We start from the raw sequence: 22598 nt of genomic DNA, 5'->3' as shown, positions 1-22598 counted from the left end.
TTTATACTTTTGTAATTGGGTGATTCTCAGATTTCAGGCATATTTCTGTCCCTGGGATGTATTTCTAGGAAAAACACATTTCACACAACTATTTTAAATATCCATAGTCAGTTTAAACAAAGACAGATCTAGACTTTTTTTTATTGTGTCTCAAGATAATTATTTTAGTACATTTTATTTGTGTTTTATGGTAGAAAATACATGTTTTGGTGCTGTCCCCAACCCTGAGTTTCAAGTATAATGCCATATTTAAATTAAAGATTTCCTTCAAAAGTTTGCAATTTTTAGTGTATTTTGATTAAACATTTCTTACTAGTATATTATTACCAAATTTTAAGTGTACATCTGGATTTTGTTCTTTAATTCTTTTAATTTATACATGTCCCTTAATGTACTGGTCATTACCAACACACTTTACATAAAGCACTGAAATAAAGTTTTTTCAACATTAAGTTTATTTGGTAGCCATGAGATCCTAGTGGAGCACATGTCTGTCAAGAAAGGAGACTGATGTTTTGATGTCCAGAAAGGCAAGAAAATTGACTCTTTATTCTTAGTGATAGGCATGTACAGTACACTTATTACGTGACATCACCAATCAAGTTATATTTTTGTTAAATTATTTTATGACTTTTTACTTGTTTTCTATTTAATTTGCTGTACTTTACATGAAGCTATCCAGGTAGACCTGCTAGTCATCCATGAGGCTATTTTTATTTTTTTTTTGCAAAAAATGGCAAAGATGTCATCACAAGCACAGTCATCACCAGCACATCACAGCTTGTGATAGTGATTACGGGTCGTGGTGTTAATGGCAACCCATTTCTGCCTCTGTTCTGAGAAATAACCAATTATATTTACATTTAATATGTGCAACATGGACACTATAATATATTGTTACCAATCTTTTGTTGTTCTTGCATATCTTAGTAAGAATGTATGAACAACATGGCTTAATTTCAGTCACTGTGTCTTGGGACTTCAAAGGTACACAGAGCAGTCCAAAGGCTAATCAAGGACAAGTTCCCCCATTAATTTCAGTTGGTGGGCGGAACTTGTCCTCAGACTGCCAAATTCAGAGTCGGATGCTTAGACTCGTGTCAGTGCTAACACTGCCCATCAATCAGAACACTAGAAACATCAGCAGTTTTACATTACTGTCAGATAGCCTTAATTCTGCACGGCCTGCCAATGCATCATAATCAAAAATTCTCTGTCTATTGTCTATAATCCATTTAACTATCTATTAGGTTTGTCCTTGTTTTGATTTTTTTTTTTTTTCAGTAGATTCTAAGGATTATCATTAAAAAACATTTGCTATACAGTGAGTCTGCAGAGATTCATAATTGTGAAATATGAAACTACTATTTATATTGTAGATTTTATATGAGGTAGTTAGATATTGTTATCTCAAAATGTAAGCTAGTTAGGGCTTTTTACACCAAACATGTTTTTGTGTCTTTCTATGCTGTTTTTCAATTATTTTTCTTCATAAACATGAATTAAATGGACATCTTTGACCATTATGGAGTGTTTATTTCAGCATCTTCCACAGAAGTGGATAAGTTCAAGTCATACCCTACCAAATCTCCACGTTGAAATTAGATTTATTAGTAAAACAGGCCACAAACGTTTCATGTTGTCTTTAAAATTTTCAGACCTTTGACCTTATTGTTATAATTTTGATACTAGAATAACACTTCTGAACATAATATGTAGTCTTTTTTAACTGTGCACAGTGGCAATATCTCAGTGAACACCCTAAGCAAAAGCATGTGGCAGATTGTAATGAAAGATTCTTTGTGCGTGTGAGAAGCACAATGTGATTGTCTGTGAGGTGCGAGCTGATTCTTTTTCTCTTTCTATGTGTCGGTGTGTGTGGGAATTTTCCAAGCTAATCCCATCAGTTTAGGCCTATGTTTGATCTACATATAACACAGCACGCAGCTGCTGCCTGACAATAGGAAGCAAGCATCAGCCAGATGTTGGCCAACTGTCGGTCATTCCGCATAGCGCAACATCAGAATGACAATATTGCAGGCCTGTGACATTATGTAAGTACATGTTCTCACTCTAAAAGCAGCACTTGCTTTCTCTCTTTCACACACACACTCCGTCTACAAGTATTATTCTCTTGATATAATTAATCCACAATCCATTCTTAATTCACCATTAAAAAACCTGTAAAATATAACGATACCCTTGGAAGATAAAGGCTCAATATTCCCTGTGGAAACACTTGCTCTGTTGTGACTGTGGGAAAAGTACTCTTATGGCATCTAAAATACTGATTGGATGGATGGATGGTTCAGCAGATAGAATGATAGATAGATCACTGATGGGGCTATTTGCAAGCCAGGAGAGTATGAATATTAAAGAGGGCTGGGAAAATCCACCATGCACAGCTCCAGCCTCATAAAGCCACCCAGCAGCCCTAACTGACATGCCAACCCACAGAGATCAATACAGGCAGAGGGAATGGGAGCGTTCCTATGGCTGAATGTGTATGCATGTAGCTAACAGGAAGAGAAAGCTGATAATGTAAGGACAAAAGGGATGAGGGAGAAGAAAAGAGGGCGAGAAGGAATATGAGGTGGGAGAGATGGTGAGATAACGGAAGTAGCACAGTGAGCTCTCTGTGTGTGGCCACCACAGTAATAGTGCCAGCATGTTCTAGAATGTTGGCCAGGATGAATCATCAGCAGGTAGGGATAGTGGTTACATCAGAGGTGATCTCACAGAGTGGGAAAGAGTACAGGACAAATCAGGTGGATCACGAATATGAGTGTGCCAGTCTAAAAGATCCTTGCTAGGTCAACACAGACCAGTCAACTAGTCTCTGAGAGAGATAAAAAGAGAGAGCTGTCCCAGATTTCAGCACCTCGGATACTTGGATATCCGATACCTCGGATAAAATACTTTCTCTGATCCCAGCTTAATGTGTAGAGACAACTATAAGTAAGCCATTACTGCATATTAAAACAATAATAATGCAACAGCTGCAGGTATTAAAATGCACCTTTTCTTTCAGTGACACCAGTTTAAGATTAGGGCCCCATTAGGGCGCTGTTCTTCTCGCCAGCGAGAACTTTACGGTTATTGGTCAGCCATGTTGCTTGATGAAAGATTCAAGATTGTGATCCATCAAGACTGCTGACAGTAAGATCAGGCTGCCAGCACCGTAAAGGAAATTTTACAGAATGCAACATTCCATTATTTTGTTGGCACACTCACCAATAAATAACATGGCTGGCAGCTAAACTGATGGACATTGTGAAACCTCATGGACGTGAAGATAGATGAGATGAACACTCGGTCCCCTGGGGCTGCTTCACAATAAGAGAAGTAACGAAGCCAGATCTGGAGATCATGGCTGCCAAAAGCACTTCCACAACTGCCATTATGGCACTTCCTGTGTTTTATGACACATGTTGACCATGTTGATGGCAATGTTACATGTCATCACAAACGTGTACCTAGAGTTTTATTGTAATGTACTTCTAGTATCTAAATTCTGAAGGGCTGTTGCGTTAAACAAAGCTAGATGCAGCACAATAACTGGAACAGAATGCAGGTGTTTAGACATGTTTTTAAAAGTTAAAGTTCTTCTAAGTTCTTGACACTGTGTCTAAAACTTGCCACTTCTTTGCGCATGTTTACATAGAAAAACAACTGAAAAACAGCACAGACAGACGCAAAGCTATACTGTGGGTAGCTATACTGAAGCCTAAGACATATCTTCCACTTTGTTTCTTGTCCATGCTTGTTTGAGCTCACCTGGACTATAACTATTTATGCCTAGAGAAACATTTATTACATTGTATTACTACTGTATTGATTAACTCATAAGGCACAAACATATTACAGAAATGTGAATTACACGATCTCCCTAGTGTTTAAGTTAATAGTACCAAGGCATGTAAAAATGTAATTACCATTTTAAAATCCTCAATGATTGCAGCTACATTGTTGTCTTTTTGGACCTTGACTGTTCTTTGGTTCGATCACAGTCAGATTTAAACCAGTGAAACTCAAAGCACCTGTTTTATCAGAACAAACTGATATTACATAAGGTCCGTAAGAGGTTTTGTAGATATTTTGGCCTACTTGTTTAGTGATCTTACTACAGATTCCTTTAGGTCCAAAAAATATTTCATTGCCATCAGCATTTTGACTTTTGATATTATGAGCATAAGTTTTAATACATGATTATTAAGTTGGTTTAGGATCAGGGATGCTCTGAAGAAAGTGTAAGACTTAGGCCTTGACCCCACTACTGTGTTTTCTGCTGATAACTTGATAAATTGATTTTCCTATGTTTATGGCACGCTACACTGAAACATCACTTTCCTCCACCAAAAATGGCAACTTTTGACAGCGCTCTCTAATATTGCATACTTTGGAAAACGATGATGTTACGAAGCAACTGTGAAGTGTAGCAGAGCTGAAAATATGAGGCAATTCTCCAAACTCTAAAGAAACCTGAGGTCAGCAGACTTAGCAGGGGAACCCAGTGTTTTACAGTTAGCATCTGCTGCAGTTCGGCAAAATCTTGCATGAAACAGCAATCTTCATTCTCAAGTATTTTGTTGATTCAAGGTGTAACTGTCTGAAGTTGTCTCTTACATTTTTTTTGCATTTTATTGCAGGTACATACCAGGGACAATGGGTGGGTGGTATGCGGCACGGCTACGGCATACGGCAGAGTGTTCCGTATGGCATGGCGGCCATCATCCGTTCACCTCTGCGTACCTCCATAAACTCTCTACGCTCCGAACACAGTAACGGCACAGCGCTGCTGACTGGCGATCGGGTGCCTGTAGCTGGCGTGGGAAGTGGAGGGGTCCTGGCAGTGGGCAGCCCAGCCGTGTCCCGTGGAGGCTTTGTGCTGATGGCCCACAGTGAGGCTGAGCTATTGAAAAACAAAAAGAAGGGACTGTTTCGCCGCTCACTCCTGAGTGGTCTCAAGTTGCGAAAATCAGAGTCCAAGAGCTCGTTAGCTAGCCAGCGCAGCAAGCAGAGTTCCTTCCGCAGTGAGGCTGGTATGAGCACTGTCAGTTCAGCCGCATCCGACATCAACTCGACCATCAGCCTGGGAGAGGGTGAAGGGGAGTTACCGGTGGGTGATGACGATGTGGATGCCACTACCACCGAGAGTTATGCTGGCGAATGGAAGAATGACAAGAGGACTGGCTGCGGGGTGAGCCGCCGTACTGATGGACTGCAATACCAGGGAGAGTGGTTGGGCAACAAAAGGCATGGCTATGGATGCACTACCTTTCCTGACGGCACCAAGGAGGAGGGCAAGTACAAACAGAACGTGCTTGTCAGTGGCAAACGCAAGAACCTCATACCGCTACGTGCTAGCAAGATCCGCGAGAAAGTGGACAGGGCAGTAGAAACGGCGGACAAGGCAGCTGATATTGCAAAGCAGAAGTCAGAAATTGCACTCTCAAGGTAAGACTCAAGGTTCTCAGTTTGAAAAAGCATTGGGGTCATGGTCATGCTCCTTTTGATGTCAACAAGCAGCAAGCAAAAAATGTGTTTTCAATGCAAAGTATTTTCCTCAATATTGGGGTTAGCGGAGAAAACAAGTTTAAGAGATTCCGAATGTTTTAATATTTTAAATTGCATTGTGTCCCCTCGAAATAAGGAGTCAATCACAATTTCCAGTGCCTGGCCAACAGCTAAGTCCCCTTTTTTCAGTGCATTAGCTAACATGAGAGCTCATACCAACTTCTGCTTGGACTATATAAAAGTGCTCAATTAGAGGGCGTGTTCACCCAAAACAGAAAACTCTCATGATTTACTCATTCTTGTGTTATTCCATTCTTCTGTGGAACATGAAGGAAATGAAAGTGAATGGTGAGTGAGGTTAACATTGTGCCTAGTATCTCAGTATCTCGGTTTAAACTACAAGGGTAAGTAAATGATGACAGATTTTTCATTGTTGGGAGAACTATCCCCTAATGACTAGTGTGTTGTTTAACAACATCTATCCTCCCTGTTTCTCCTGCTGTTTCTTTGTTGAGCATCCAAACACAGGGCCGTACTTCTAGCGGTTGCTTGGAACCTGTTAAATAGGCCTTGCTGGTGCTGCTATGTTGGTGGTTGCTTAGGAAACATGAATGATTTGTGTCGGTCTCAGTGTAGAGAGAATACAAAAGTCCAGATTCACTTAATGAGAGTCATGTAGATTCTGGGTGTATCAGCAAGCTAACTGATGTCTGTATTGATGCAGAGCAGTGTGTGTGTGTGTGGGTGGGTTTGGGTGGTTTACGAGGAAATGTTTTTAGGTTACAAACTGGTAATTACAAGGGAATTCTACTATAAATGTGGTTTATGAGGACATTTCTAGTGTCCTCATAATACAAATCGCTTAAAAAAACAAAACAAAAACAACAACAACATACTAAACGATGTGAGGGTTAGGTTTAAGGGATAGAGTCTATAGTTCGTACAGTATAAAAATCATTGTCTATGGATAGTCCTCATAAGGATAGCCATGTGTGTATGTGTGTGCGACACCAAACCTGAAATCAGTTCATTATAAAGGGATAGTTTTCACAAGAATTTCTTCTTTGGAACACAAAAGGAGTTGTCACAGGAGATGTCACTTATTTTATGGAAAAAAAGAGCTACTTCAAAATTGTACCTCGTGTTCCATAGAAAGAAATAAGTCATACTGGTTTGAAGCGACAGGGAGTAAATGATGACACAGGGCAATAATAAGGGAAAAATAACTGAGTACACCTTGGGTACTGTTGGAAATTACTGCTCTAGAGGTTGGGTTGTTTGGGTCACTCATAAAGACAGGTTAGCAGAAGAAAAGGGTGATAAAGATAGGGCATAAGAAGAGAAACGAGAAAAACGAGAGACACACAGAGCAACTGAAATTTCCGCATTATGCCAAGAGTGTTGGCGACTTGCTGGAGGCAGACCAGGCAGGCTAAACTGGACCCAAGCCAGATTTGTCAAATTTTTCTCTTTCTTTTGCTCTTAAACACTCTCCCACCCCTTTCAAACTCACTGTAGCTTACTGCCTCGCACATGTTGCAGACACACGCCATGTGCATCCATGTGATTTGCACATACAGTACATGTTAGGGAAATGTGTGTTAGCACATATGTGAGTTTGTGCTTGTGCCTGGCTTTATGATGGCTACATATGTTTGTGTGTGTGAGTGTTCGCGCATACAAACGTGCATAGGTATGCATATGCTATATTAAGAGCACCACTCACCCCACAAATCCCATTGACCTCATTATATTCTCAGCAATGCAATCACTACAGTTTATCACAGCCCCTGCCAGCACAAAGCAGACATATACGCATAAAGGGCTCTAGTAGCAACCAATAAGTGAATGCAGAAGTAAAAATAAACAGTATACCATAATACCATTGTTTAAAACTTTGTCAGGTTCAAAAGATACATATTATTCACCCATTTTTTTTTTCTAGTAAAATTGCAAACTCTTATTGAAAAACAAAAAACAGGAATTTTATGTTACAAAGTGTTTAAAGGTGCACTCAGTAATTTTGACTAATTGCTAAACTTTTATACAGAAATAAATGAGTATTTTTAATATGTTTAAAATGATGATAACTCACATGAGATAAAGACTCTAGTCATATTAGTCTCAGAGAAAAAGCTGCTTTATTCTACATTTGGTGGACTATATATAGTTACGCGGAGCAGGATTTTGGACCAATAAGATTTCACTGTGGGCAGGGCTACACAGCGCTATGCCACAGAAATAGAAATAAAATTAACAACAAAATGTTCTGTAGCTTGTCATGTCTGGTTAGGACAAAAAGTGGTGGATACTGATATGATTTTTGAATCACTTGTTGCTTTGAGTTTGGTCTGATTAGGACACATATTGATCACATGTGCACATACTGTACAGGGCTCCAGACTAAAAAAATGACTTGGGAGCCAGTGGCTCCTTAACTGAAACTTTAAGGAGCCAAATGGCTGTTATTAGTCGCCAAATCATATAATTGCTCGATTGAGATTTTTGTTCAGAAACAAGATAGAAAGCAGAAGAAAAGGAAGACAGCTGATAACCCATTCATCTGAGGTTTAATAAACAGTATATTGTTGAGAAGATACGCAAGTTTGCATTCCCCTTTTGTCTCATCAATGTTCACACCCCTTTCATAATTTATATATATATATATATATATATATATATATATATTAGATCCAGCTTTTGACACTTTATATATAAGTGGTGCTGGACTTTTAATTATAAAGAATCCTGAAATACACATGGGACTCCTATTTTGAAATGTCTGCGTTTCCAGTTTTGAACTCACTGATGGATGATTCGCTGAGAAAGTGACTCTGATTCAAACAGATAACCTGAGCTCCTGAGTTCACACCCTCAGTTCTTTTCGGGTGATTCATTCATTCAGAAGAGTCATTTGGTCATGACTCTCTCGCGCTGGGTTTGTTGTTGCGTGCAGCGAACTCATCACAACAGAATGGGTGAAAAGCGGTGCGAGACACACTGGTGCTCTAAAGATGTATTCAATAATTCACAAGCTGATATCTGATGAAACCGCATATGAACGCACACAACCTGACTGTCGCCAATGGCGACTATATTTTAAAATATTCGCAATCAATTATTTTTTAGTCGCAGTCTGGGGCCCTGCTGTAGCGTGTTCAATTTGTTTTTTTTTTTGAGCACACATAAACCAATATTGTTGTGTTTCTTTGTGGAAATGGTGGGCACTATATTTTTAAGCATGCCTAAGGTACTTTACCAAGAATGGAACACTCCTTGGGGTGTGCTGCGTGAAGCTTAGAGAAAAGGAAAAATTTCTCTAAGTGCTCTGAAGGGAGTGATTGTTTGAGAGATGTTGCGACATGAAATTTTTACAAGAAAGACTTGCTATAACCTGGTATAACCAACAACCATTTGTATTTACAGTCTTAGCTGTTGTTATTCCACTTGTTGTAATACCTGATAATATACATATATAAAATAATAGATTTGATCAAAATCTGAAATTGATCTTTACACTTTTTTTAATCTTAATATACAGAGACAACTAAAAGTAAGCTATTCTTAGGCTGATTCCTCGAAAACTATAAACACTATCAAAACATTGCTTTATTTGTCTGAGTAATGCGGCCAGCCTGACACGGCAACATTGGCTCAACCAGTGGTGTGAGTTTGGGGCAGGACTATCACATTCATCCCAGGAGTATTAGGGAAAAATGTTTGAAAACAGTCATTATTTTTGCTATTTCAATTGATACTGCTAGTGACGCCGATATTACATACTTTTCCTTTAAAGGTATTTTCCGGGTTTATTACAGGTTAATATCAACAACATCTGTAGCATGCTGCTGATTATTAACAAAAAATGATATTGTCTATGAAGAGTAACTCATCCCTGAATTTGTAAGAACAAACAAAATCATGTATACAGTAATGCACTTACATTAATAGTCTATGGGGCAAGACATTTTGAAGAGAAATATGAATCTTGTATTTTATTTAAAGCACTTACAGTATATTAATTCTGTGTAAAAAGTTTTTTTTTTTTTTTTTTTGCTTTAAAGCTATCTAAATTTCCCTATTAGCAACTGGAATACTGTTCTCAGCAGATGAACTGGTTATGCATTACAGATGTAATTCATGTTGAGTGAGTATTTTGCAAATAGTTTCATAATTTACCTTTCTGGTATCCTTTCGCATATTGTGTGAAAGCTTTCTTGGTTACTGGCTATATATGTTCATGACATGAGAAATGACATGAAAGATTGAATATAACTTTAACACAGACAAGGTTAGTAAGTGATTTAACACTAGACGAACATCTTTGAATGTTGCGCTGAATCTCCCTTTTTTACCTTTATCATCTTGCCAAGTTCGGCACATTTTTAGACACTGATTTTTTTTAACGCGGCTTGAAACACCTGCATTGCATTTCAGTCGTGGTGCTGCATTCTGATGTAGGGATGTTAATGATTAATCACAATTCGATTAATTGTCGTTAATAATTTGATTGATTAAGCTTAATCGATCGTCGATTAATTTCAGTGCAAAGCATTCAGTAATCATAAAAGCAGATGTTGATAAGGCTGTCTATACAGTCACTCGCCGCTACAGGGCGCTTGCGCTCTACATGTTATTATCCAGTTCGCAGAACAACAACTATATGATCAAAATCCTGTCAAATGTATTGCGATCACAGATCCAAAAATAATAAGCGTGAATCAAAATAATAAGCGTGAATAAAAAAATAATAAGTCAGATTAAAAAATAATAAGCGCAAAAATAAGTAAAAAGCGCAGATCAAAATAATAAGCGCAGATCAAAAAATAACAAGCATGAATCAAAAATATATAAACATTTAAAATATGCTGCAAAAAAAAATAAAAAATTAAAGCAAAGTCATCAGAATTGCAAACAAAATAATGTTTTCCTTGGTTATATTACTGTTTTTTGTGCTCTGACAATTTTGCTCATATTTTCATTTTTTTGTACACTTACGCTGTATTTTTCTTTGCTTTTGTTTCCAAAACTTGTGAGTAGAGTTTCATGTAAATCAGGGGATATTTTGTATCCTTATTGGTCCACTAGTTCTTGATCGACAGCTCCTCCTCTAGCCAATCATATGAAGAGGGGAGGTGATGTCACTCCAATGCAACTCTGACGGCTGCTGCTCAATATTATATTATTTGTGGTTGATAGATACACTGCTTGTGTCTTTTTTTAGTATTTTCTGCCAGCTCTTGGAAACAATGTGTTGTCCGAGTAGGCCATTATCATAGTCCATTAACACATGTATTGAGTCTTTAGTTTAGGCATTATTTAAGACTTGTTTGTAGGTTATTGGCTGCATAACTAAAAAACCACAAAATCAAGGCTGGGTGGTGTGGATGTTTGATGCATGTTTTTACTATAGCTGTACCAATGTAGTCATGAGTTCAGAACCCAACTTGATCCGCTTTTCCATGAAATAAAATCCAGATCCCGACACCAAGGCCTATTACAATACTGATGAATATAGAAATGCTTACATATAATTTGACTTTTTTTTTTATTATATCAAAAATCTAAAAGATGTGCATTATTGCTGACACCTACATGCACACTTTGGAGTTGGTTGTATGACTGTAAGTCAGTTTCTTCAAATGTTATTGAAGTTCCATACCTTATGTTATGGAAATGTTTGTAAATGTTTTGGATATGTATGCTCCAATGTTGCCTGTATATTTAGAGACGGTCCCTAAATTAGTGACTATTTGTGAATAAAGAACGTCCAACGTCAAGCCAACTTTATTGCATTATTTATTGACGTGGGGACACTTGGTCACTTGTTTCTGATTTCGCTGCAGTATCATGGAAAAAGAAACTACATGTAGCCGTGCCAGCGATGTCAACATTGGATCAGTACATAACAGCACATTCAGCAACATGGAAAAGCGGATCAAGTTGGGTTCTGAACTCGCGGACATTGGTACAGCTAGTAAAAACATGCATCAAACATCCACACCAACCCAGCCTTGTTTTTTTTTTTGGTTTTTCAGATATGCAGGAACCTACAAACAAGGAAGTCTTAAATAATGCCTAAACTAAAACTCTGCTAACTGAATTCAGCTGACTCGATACATGTGTTAACGGACTATGATAATGGCCTACTCGGACAACACATTGTTTCCTAGAGCTGGCAGAAAATCCTCAAAAAAGACACAAGCAGTGTATCTATCAACCACAAATAATATAATATTGAGCAGCAGCCGTCAGAGTTGCATTAGAGTGACATCACCTCCCCTCTTCGAATGATTGGCTAGAGGAGGAGCTGTCGATCAAGAACTAGTGGACCAATAGGGATGCAAAACGCCCCCGATTTACATGAAACTCTACTCACAAGTTTTGGAAACAAAAGCAAAGAAAAATACAGTGTAAGCGTACAAAAAAATTAAAATATGAGCAAAATTGTCAAAGAGCACAAACAGTAATATAACCAAGGAAAACATTATTTTGTTTGCAATTCTGATGACTTTATTTTTTTTTATTTTTTTTTGCAGCATATTTTAAATGTGTTTATATATTTTTGTATTATATAAAATAATATTTATCTGCACTTATTATTTTTTTGATTCACGCTTATTATTTTGATTCACGGATATAATTTTTGGATCCGTGACCGCAATACTTTTGACGGGATTTTGATCCCATAAAGAGCCGACAGATCAGAGATGAAGCAGGCTCAATATAAACAATGTTAGAGCGTTTCTCTATAAATGAACATTGTTTTCTGCTCACACCGTGATAGTGTGTTAAAGTACAACATTACAACAAGCACTGTTGATCTCCTCATTTCATCCCAACCTACAATTACATCAGCGATCACCCGGGAAAGCATGAAGGTACATTCAGCTGACATCACACAATCACCGGAGAAGCGGTAGCCTTTGTTATGTACTGTGTTTATGCAGTGTGTTATGATTTGACTTAATTTCTAATAAAAAAATAAGTCCAAAGATCCTAAATATCCCACAATCCACAATATAAAGTTTTAATGAACTTCAGTATGTATACAAATTAATTTTACATATCTTATATTAAGATAGAAGTTACTATTAACAATAGCCTATTTCATTAACAGTAATTAAACGATTACCAAATTGGAACTAAACATAGCCTAAAGAATATTTTAAGAGGAAAATGCCAATACTTGTATTTCCTAAGTGTAATAATTTAAATTATATTTAAACAATAGGCTACATCCACATAGAGTCCTCCATGTGCATTTTGCGACATTAACTTTAACGATTAATTGATTGTTAATTTCCACGACGATCGATTATGAAAATGTCTGAAAATTGACATCCCTATTCTGAAGTTCTGATTGCAAAAAGGGACTTAATGTGACTGTTACACCATTAAACATTATTCAAGGTTGTTTTTCACCATGCAAAGTTTCAGCGCTTGATAAACGGTTTTCCCTTTTGATCTGGTGTGCATATTAACATACAATAATTAGACAAACCAAAGAGGCTATTTTTTATTTTATTTTATTATTTGATCCCCTATTCTCCCCAATTTTGGAATGCCCAATTCCCACTACTTACTAGGTCCTCTTGGTGGCACGGTTACTCACCTCAATCCGGGTGGCGGAGGACAAATCTCAGTTGCCTCCGCTTCCGAGACAGTCAATCCATGCATCTTATCAAGTGGCTCGCTTTGCATGGGCACCGCAGAGACTTACAGCATGTGATCCACACACAAATTACCACATGCCCCACTGAGAGTGAGAACCACTTAATCGCGACCACGAGGAGGTTACCCCATGTGATTCTACCCTCCCTAGCAACCGAGCCAATTTAGTTGCTTAGGAGACCTGGCTGGAGTCACTCAGCACATGCTGGATTCGAACACGCGACTCCAGGGGTGGTAGTCCGCGTCAATACTCACTGAGCTACCCAGGCCCCCTAAAGAGGCTATTTAACCACAGTAGTGTAACTCCATGCAAATGACAATACTAGCGTTCGCTGCCTCCCGGAAATGTGAACCTGCCCAGGCAGAGCACATATAAAGGCAGTGACAGTTTGATTGTTTTTGTTTGAATTTAGTGTGAGATTTTATAATTTGAAGATCTATGTATTGTGCTATTTAGGCTCATAGCTCACTGTGCACTTTATTTGCTGCTATTTTGAGTAGTGTTTGGAGGAAATTCCATTGCAAAAAACATTAATTGTTCCTGCACCCCGACAAAAAAAACGATTAGCTGTTTGTGAAACCTCATGGTTAACCGAATGTTAAAAACCATAACTGTGCACATCCCTATTTAATACACTAGTCTCATGTTATCAAGTGTAATGTTAACACGTGTAAAAGTCTTGTGGCTATACTTTCAAAATGGTGTGTATTTTAACATTAACACCTGTGTAATGTCTTGCCCTATAGATTTGCATTGTAAGTTAATTGCTGTCGATAGAGCTTAACTGATATTGAACCCAGAGCATTCCTTTAAACATTGCAGACCGATGCAGAACTTGAAGTCACATACTTCCGGTAAGTAATTAGACAAACATGTGCATACACACATAAACAGGATTCAGGATAGACTAGTGGAGATCTAAACGACTGAGAATATCACATAACAGTTAATCTGATTAACTTGGCAGGGTCAAAGGAGCCACTGCACCTGCACTGAGGCACTAACGCCGGAAGCAACTGTGAGTCATCTGCATCTCAAAGCTTTGTTCTGATGGTCACGGCGGCTTATTTGGGCCATCCTTAGAGATTAGTTTATTGTTATCACAATAGCTCCACTGTCTCTTTCTGAGAACATCTCTGGCATTCCTTGCATTCCAGTTATGCATTTATTATTAAAGTGGCCACACTTTTTTTGCATTGTATTTTAAGTCCACTTTAATGTTATTAAAGGTTTCTTGCATCAAAAGCCGTTGTATTTTAAATAGTGATTTGAATTGGAACAGTTTTGGGTCGTGTATGTGTAATTAATCTTCACAAGGAAGGGAGAGTGTTCATAGCTTTCAGTGAAGTCAGGTGAGAAGAAGAATGTGAATGAGAGGCAGGGCTTTGAAAAAAGAGTGTGTGTGTGTGTATGAAAGAGAGTGAAAGAACTAGTGGGAGGTGCCGGCACGTGTTTGAGCGCAAGAAGCAGGACAGGAGGAACAAGGGAGTGTGGATCTGTGTTAGCATTATGGAAGGGTGAGAGTGTTTGCACGTGCTTGAGTGTTAAAGATAGGTCTATTCTTGCAACCACACAATGATTAGTCTCCGCATTGACTGCAGTTACATACACAAGAAAATTCCTATATTAATCAGAATCTGGTCAGATTCCGATTATGAATGTGAAACATGTTGATTTGATTGAAATAACCTGATTAATCCAAATAAGACAACTGGCATATGCCTGTATTAATCAGAATAGAATATTAATTTATGCCTGCTACGAGAAAGAGGCACTTGTGAGAAATCCAGTGATCAAAGAAACACATTATTGGAGCACAAGTAAAAGAACATTAATTTATACGGATGCCCAAAAGAATCATAACAGTCTCATAGCTCACATTTTGTAGTTTATTGTGGTCTTTGTTTGCTACTTTTAGAAGGAAAACAAATTAGAAGTTGGGTAGATTCAATTACTGTGCGGAATTACTAAAATGGGTGTCAATGAATGGCAAGAATTAGAACATTGTTTCCAGAGGATAAAAGTGGGAAAGAACTTGGATGTCTTAGTTTATTCAGAATATGCTGATTGCAATGTATACATAGATATATTTATTCTATATGCAAAAATGTCAGGCAAGAGACTGTTATAGGCTAATGCTTTTGTCCATTAGTATATACATTATATTAAAATATGTTTATTCAGAGTAAAGTGTTCATGTGACCTAAAATTCTGATCAATACAGGCATATACCAGCTGTCTTATTCAGATTTCTAGTAAATGGATTTGTTGGAAAATGCAAAGCTTGAAACTGGAGTTATTGCAGTCACCTTAATGTGTTTACATGACACACTGATATTAATATTTTGATATAAAATTTTAGACCAGAATCCGATTAATATAGGAATATTCTAGTGCATGTAAACATACAACTGGTTAGAGCTAGCATTTCCAATGTTTCCAGAATATTGTTAAAGAACTTGGATGTCTTAAAAGTTAATTTGGAATACAGTGATTACCATACAGGTATGTAGAAAAGAATATTCTTATCAGAATATTATGAGAATAAAAACAACCAGAATATGGGCCTTAATTGTAAAATGATGTGTATGTTTAGGTCATTGCTACTATTCAGCAGTAGGCCCACAGCACCTGGATTCTGTGTGTGTGTGTGTGTGTGTGTGTGTGTGTGTGTGTGTGTGTGAGAGAGAGAGAGAGAGACATAAACACGCCACTTACAGGCACTCTATTAGTGAATGGAAGATTTCTTGCTTGCAGCCGAACTCTGACTGTACTCTCAACACCTCCAGACGCATCCCACAATCCTCCTCTCATTCTCCTCTGTTACCTAATTGTTTGTCCTTTTTATACCCCACGCCATCTTATGCTCTCCCTCACTTTCTCTCCTCTGCCGTTGCCAGGACAACCGGCAAGGTATGGGGTGAATGCAATCCTAAGATCTCTTCATCTGACCAGCCTCGCCTTTGCTCACCATCACACACACATTTACAAATGCTCTTGCGCCCACATGCTCTGACCACACCACAGGCTACAGCCCCATTTAAACCCTTACACATTACTCTCCTATACACTTACACACTCTCGCAAACCCTCATGCTCTTGCTTTGGCTGACTGGGTGAAGATAGCCTAGAGCAAAAGGAAGACGATGCAATTGATGAGGATCGACATGCAATACTGCACTAAGACAGCCACTGCACAAACAAGGAGAGAGAATGAGAGAGGTAAACCAATGAAAATGTTACAAGAGAAAGGGGAAGTATCCTTATGGCTTGGGTTCATGTGTTCCTGTAGCTCATCTGGTAAGCAAGGCGCTAGCAATGCCAGTGCCATGGGTTCAATTCCCAGGGAGGAAGAGAGAGAAGAAAGAAAGAAAGAGAAAACGAGTACCCTTACGAGACAACATATTGACAAAATATGAGTACATTATGACATAATATTCGTTTTTGGACAAACTATCCCTTTAAATGCAATCTAATCTCATTTGGATAACAACGCCTAAAATGAAAGCAAAAAAATAAAAATAAAATGTTTTAAATAAAAACTGGTTCATGCAATCCAATCAAATACCGTCTTGATGAATAAGATCTACAGTGTGATATATAATAAACAGTACATTGAAAAGGTACGTGACAAACTCCAAAGGCAAGTTACAGACCAGCTAACACACCAGCGTTATCTTGTGTGTCATCACTATGCAAAGTTAAAGTCTCGAACGTGCACAGGTAAAACAGAGCATGATGAATGGGGAATCACACATTAAAAGGGGAGGTTGTGAATGCTAGTTCGCTTTTATTCTCTCAGACAGAGAGACAACATTGATTTCCTCAGTGAATTATTGAGCAGCCTGAGCAAGCAGCAGTGTCCACTGTTCTTAGAAGTGCAGATGGGAAATACTAAACAATAGTTGCGTATTGTACTGCATTTTGGTAAAAAAAAAAAAAAAAAACAGGCTTATTTTTTCAAGAATGGTGGCAAAGTTTCTGGAGTAAGTTGCAAAAGCACTGCGTAGACCTTTCTGCAACCACCTGACATCATGTGATATTTAGGCTACATTTGAAAATGGTTATTTAAACTGCAGTAAAATCAGTTTTACAGATCACAAGTTCGAGTCGTGGCAAGTTTACGCAGTTAAAACAAGTGAGAATTACAGTGTCAGAGAGGAATAACTGTGTTGAGTCCCGAGAGCAGCACTTCGAATGAAGGAGTGTGACTGGTGTGTAATTGTTTGCCTTCAGCCTGTATTTATTGTCAGCCCTTGCATAATCAGACTGTGAAGATCTTACTAGGCGCTGAAGCATGTTTCTTATAAATTGAATGACTGGACTGTTCATTTGGTAAACCATATGCCTATGTGTGCAGGGTTTTTCTAATGAAAACCAAACAACAAAACCCTTTAGAAGGATGTCATAACTCATGTATAAAATATGATAATATACCTTAATGGTATATTAAACTATACTTTTGGTAGAACTTCCTGGTGTCCTTAGGAATTTGCTTGAAGACAACATGAAATCCAAAACAACCCTGTTTGCTTTCTTAATAACCCTGCATGGTCTTATTGAAAACTATACATTAGTGAGCATTATTCTGAAGCAAAAAAAAAAAAAAAAGTCATGAAATAAATGTTGATATTTCATTATTTTTTAGAAATGAAAAAAGTAATAACGTTTCTGTCCTGCTGATGTAACCAAGACCATTTGGGCAGCCAATCATACTGCAGCCTAATGCTTCACGATCCAGTCACATTTTGAAGGATCTAATCAAGTCCTGCCTACATTATTTCCCTCTGAATATTCTGTTTTGTCTGTAAATGTGTCACATTACAGGAGTTGAATGAATGAACGTTTCATTTATATAGTGCTTTTCTGACACTACACTCAAAGCGCTTTACACAGTGAACAGGGGACTCTCCTCAACCACCACCAGTGTGCAGCATCCACCTGGATGATGCGACGGCAGCCATAGTGCGCCAGTACGCTCACCACACACCAGCTATTGGTGGAGAAGAGAGAGTAGAGTTATAGAGCCAATTAGTGGATGGGGATTATTAGGAGGCCATGATTGAGAAGGGCCAACGGGGAGAATTTAGCCAGGACACCAGGGTTACACCCCTACAATTTACGAGAAGTGCTCTAGTATTTTTAATAACCACAGAGAGTCAGGACCTCGGTTTAACATCTCATCCAAAGGACAGTGCCATTTTATAGTATAGTGTCCCTGTCACTATACTGGGCATTAGTACCCACACAGAGCGCAGGGTGAGCACCCCCTGCTGGCCTCCTTAATACCTCTTCCAGCAGCAACCTTAGTTTCCCCAGGAGGTCTCCCATCCAGGTACTGACCAGGCTCAACCCTGCTTAGCTTCAGTGGGCAACCGGTCATGAGATGGCAGCTGGCTTAATGAAATGAGTTACGAATGCCTTGTCAAGTTGTCTTTAAAAATACAGTTGAAGTCAGATGTGTACATATACCTTAGCCAAATACATTGTGAAATGTCAGAATAATAGTAGAGAGAATTATTTATTTCAGCTTTTATTTCTTTCATCACATTCCCAGTGGGTCTGAAGTTTACATACAATTTGTTAGTATTTGGTAGCATTGCCTTTAAAGTGTTTAACTTGGGTCAAATGTCTTGGGTAGCCTTCCACAAGCTTCTCACAATAAGTTTCTGGAATTTTGGCCCATTCCTCCAGACAGAACTGGTGTAATTGAGTCAGGTTTTTAGGCCTCCTTGCTTGCACACGTTTTTTCAGTTCTGCCCACAAATTTCTATCGGACTGAGGTCAAGGCTTTGTGATGGCCACTCAAATACCTTGACTTTGTTATCCTTAAGCCATTTTGCCACAACTTTGGAGGCATGCTTGGGGTCATTGTTTATTTGGAAGACCTATTTGCAACCAAGCTTTAACTTCATGGCTGATGTCTTGAGATGTTGCTTCAATATATCCACATAATTTTCCTTCCTCATGATGCCATCTATTTTGTGAAGTGAATCAGTCCCTCCTGCAGCAAAGCACCCCCACCACATGATGCTGCCAACCCCATGCTTAATGGTTGGGATGGTGTTCTTCGGCTTGCAAGCCTCACCCTTTTTCCTCCAAACATAACAATGGTCATTATGGCCAAAAAGTTCCATTTTTGTTTCATCAGACCGAGTAAATTTCTCCAAAAAGTAAGACCTTTGTCCCCATGTGCACTTTCAAACAGTAGTCTGGCTTTTTTATGGTGGTTTTGGAGCAGTGGCTTCTTCCTTGCTGAGTAGCCTTTCAGGTTATGTCGATATAGGACTCGTTTTACTGTGGATATAGATACTTGTCTATCTGTTTCCTCCAGCATTTTCACAAGGTCCTTTGCTGTTGTTCTGGGATTGATTTGCACTTTTTATACCAAACTACATTCATCTCTAGGAAACAGAATGTGTCTCCTTCCTGATTGGTATGATGGCTGCGTGGTCCCATGGTGTTTATACTTGCATACTATTGTCTGTACAGATGAACGTGGTACCTTCAGGCGTTTGGAAATTGCTCCCAAGGATGAACCAGATTTGTGGAGGTCCACAATTATTTTTCTGAGGTCTTGGCTGATTTCTTTTTATTTTCCCATGATGTCAAGCAAAGAGGCACTGAGTTTGAAGGTAGGCCTTAAAATACATCCACAAGTAGATCTCCAATTCAGTACACCTCCTATCAGAAGCTAATAGGCTAATTGTCTAAAGGTTTGACATCATTTTCTGGAATTTTCCAAGCTGCTTAAAGGCACAGTTAACTTAGTGTATGTAAACTTCTGACCCACTGGAATTGTGATATAGTCAATTAAAAGTGAAACAATCTGTCTGTAAACAATTGTTGGAAAAAAGTAGATGTCCTAAACGACTTGCCAAAAATATATTTTGCTATTATGAAATCTGTGGAGTGGTTAAAAAATGAGTTTTAATGACTTCAGCCTAAATGTACAGGTGCATCTCAATAAATTAGAATGTCGTGGAAAAGTTCATTTATTTCAGTAATTCAACTCAAATTGTGAAACTCGTGTATTAAATAAATTCAATGCACACAGACTGAAGTAGTTTAAGTCTTTGGTTCTTTTAATTGTGATGATTTTGGCTCACATTTAACAAAAACCCACCAATTCACTATTTCAAAAAATTAGAATACATCATAAGACCAATAAAAAAAAACATTTTTAGTGAATTGTTGGCCTTCTGGAAAGTATGTTCATTTACTGTATATGTACTCAATACTTGGTGGGGGCTCCTTTTGCTTTAATTACTGCCTCAATTCGGCGTGGCATGGAGGTGATCAGTTTGTGGCACTGCTGAGGTGGTATGGAAGCCCAGGTTTCTTTGACAGTGGCCTTCAGCTCATCTGCATTTTTTGGTCTCTTGTTTCTCATTTTCCTCTTGACAATACCCCATAGATTCTCTATGGGGTTCAGGTCTGGTGAGTTTGCTGGCCAGTCAAGCACACCAACACCATGGTCATTTAACCAACTTTTGGTGCTTTTGGCAGTGTGGGCAGGTGCCAAATCCAGCTGGAAAATGAAATCAGCATCTTTAAAAAGCTGGTCAGCAGAAGGAAGCATGAAGTGCTCCAAAATTTCTTGGTAAACGGGTGCAGTGACTTTGGTTTTCAAAAAACATAATGGACCAACACCAGCAGATGACATTGCACCCCAAATCATCACAGACTGTGGAAACTTAACACTGGATTTCAAGCAACTTGGGCTATGAGCTTCTCCACCCTTCCTCCAGACTCTAGGACCTTGGTTTCCAAATGAAATACAAAACTTGCTCTCATCTGAAAAGAGGACTTTGGAACACTGGGAAACAGTCCAGTTTTTCTTCTCCTTAGCCCAGGTAAGACGCCTCTGATGTTGTCTGTGGTTTAGGAGTGGCTTAACAAGAGGAATACGACAACTGTAGCCAAATTCCTTGACATGTCTGTGTGTGGTTGATGCCTTGACCCCAGCCTCAGTCCATTCCTTGTGAAGTTCACCCAAATTCTTGAATCGATTTTGCTTGACAATCCTCATAAGGCTGCGGTTCTCTCGGTTGGTTGTGCACCTTTTTCTTCCACACTTTTTCCTTCCACTCAACTTTCTGTTTACATGCTTGGATACAGCACTCTGTGCACAGCCAGCTTCTTTGGCAATGAATGTTTGTGGCTTACCCTCCTTGTGAAGGGTGTCAATGATTGTCTTCTGGACAACTGTCAGATCAGCAGTCTTCCCCATGATTGTGTAGCCTAGTGAACCAAACTGAGAGACCATTTTGAAGGCTCAGGAAACCTTTGCAGGTGTTTTGAGTTGATTAGCTGATTGGCATGTCACCATATTCTAATTTTTTGAGGTAGTGAATTGGTGGGTTTTTGTTAAATGTGAGCCAAAATCATCACAATTAAAAGAACCAAAGACTTAAACTACTTCAGTCTGTGTGCATTGAATTTATTTAATACACGAGTTTCACAATTTGAGTTGAATTACTGAAATAAATGAACTTTTCCACGACATTCTAATTTATTGAGATGCACCTGTATGTAAACTTCTGACTTCAACTTTATATAGGTTTTAATGCAGGTATGCACTAGGGCTGGGCGATATGACAATATATATTGTGGCAACAATATAAAGTGTCAATCGATTGAGATTTTGCTATATCGTGTATATCGCGATATGTAAATACCCATGTGCGCAGCGTGGCCTTATCTATCAGTGGGCAGGGCTTCACATGAGACTTTAAGAATTTAAGAAACATGAACAGTGAGTGTTCATGTGTTTCATGTGTGTCACATGCGTTTTCTCTGGAGCACACAAGTGCGCGCAAGTCCAGCAGAAATCTCTATATTTACAGGCGAGCGCAGAGCGGGAGCACTCGCGCTACTTAATCATTTTTGACCCTGGAAAAACCCTGAAAAAACATCTCCACAGAACAGGATGACTCCCAAACAAGTCAGGAAAATGAAGAGGAGCTTGTTATTGAAAAAGGTGTTAAATCTATGGTGTTGGTTCACAAAAGCTAACACAGAGCAGAAAAATGTAATCCGCAAACTGTGCCACACAACGATAATCACTTGTAACAAGTCATTTGTTTTACATCAAAATGAAGCACGCAAAATAATATTATAAAAGCCTAAAGATGTGCTCCGCATTAAATCAGTCATTTATTTATACTGTATATATTTATTTAATATTTATTTTCTGCAAAAATAATTTTGGACGTGTTTATTTTTGTTGGACTTATGCAAGATTTTCTTTATTGCATTGCTTTGAGAAGATCTTGAGTTTCTTGAGGAAAGTTTATAATAATAATATTGGTCAACAACACGTGCAACAACATATCAGACTGAAATGTGGGGCATAATGTGAAATTTAGCATTATGGTAAGAGTGATTTAAAACAAAGTTGAGT

At 38.4% G+C, this 22598-nt stretch overlaps 1 protein-coding gene across 3 annotated transcripts in view; it reads left to right on the top strand.

The window, feature by feature from the left end:
- Window positions 1-22598, top strand: part of LOC127437832 (junctophilin-3-like) — a 53329-nt gene that overhangs the window by 13947 nt on the left and 16784 nt on the right. For 2 of the 3 annotated variants that reach the window (XM_051693040.1, XM_051693042.1), the window contains one exon: window positions 4650-5457. In XM_051693040.1, coding sequence (XP_051549000.1) covers window positions 4650-5457 — 808 coding nt within the window. Of the gene's footprint in view, window positions 1-4649; window positions 5458-22598 lie in introns of those variants that run through there. The other variant, XR_007896620.1, reaches the window with a different exon arrangement.

This window comes from Myxocyprinus asiaticus, chromosome 48, assembly GCF_019703515.2.
Source record: "Myxocyprinus asiaticus isolate MX2 ecotype Aquarium Trade chromosome 48, UBuf_Myxa_2, whole genome shotgun sequence".
NCBI classification, from domain to species: Eukaryota; Metazoa; Chordata; class Actinopteri; order Cypriniformes; family Catostomidae; genus Myxocyprinus; species Myxocyprinus asiaticus.
Note: the sequence above shows the minus strand (reverse complement) of the source record. Positions and strands in the feature narration are given on the sequence as shown.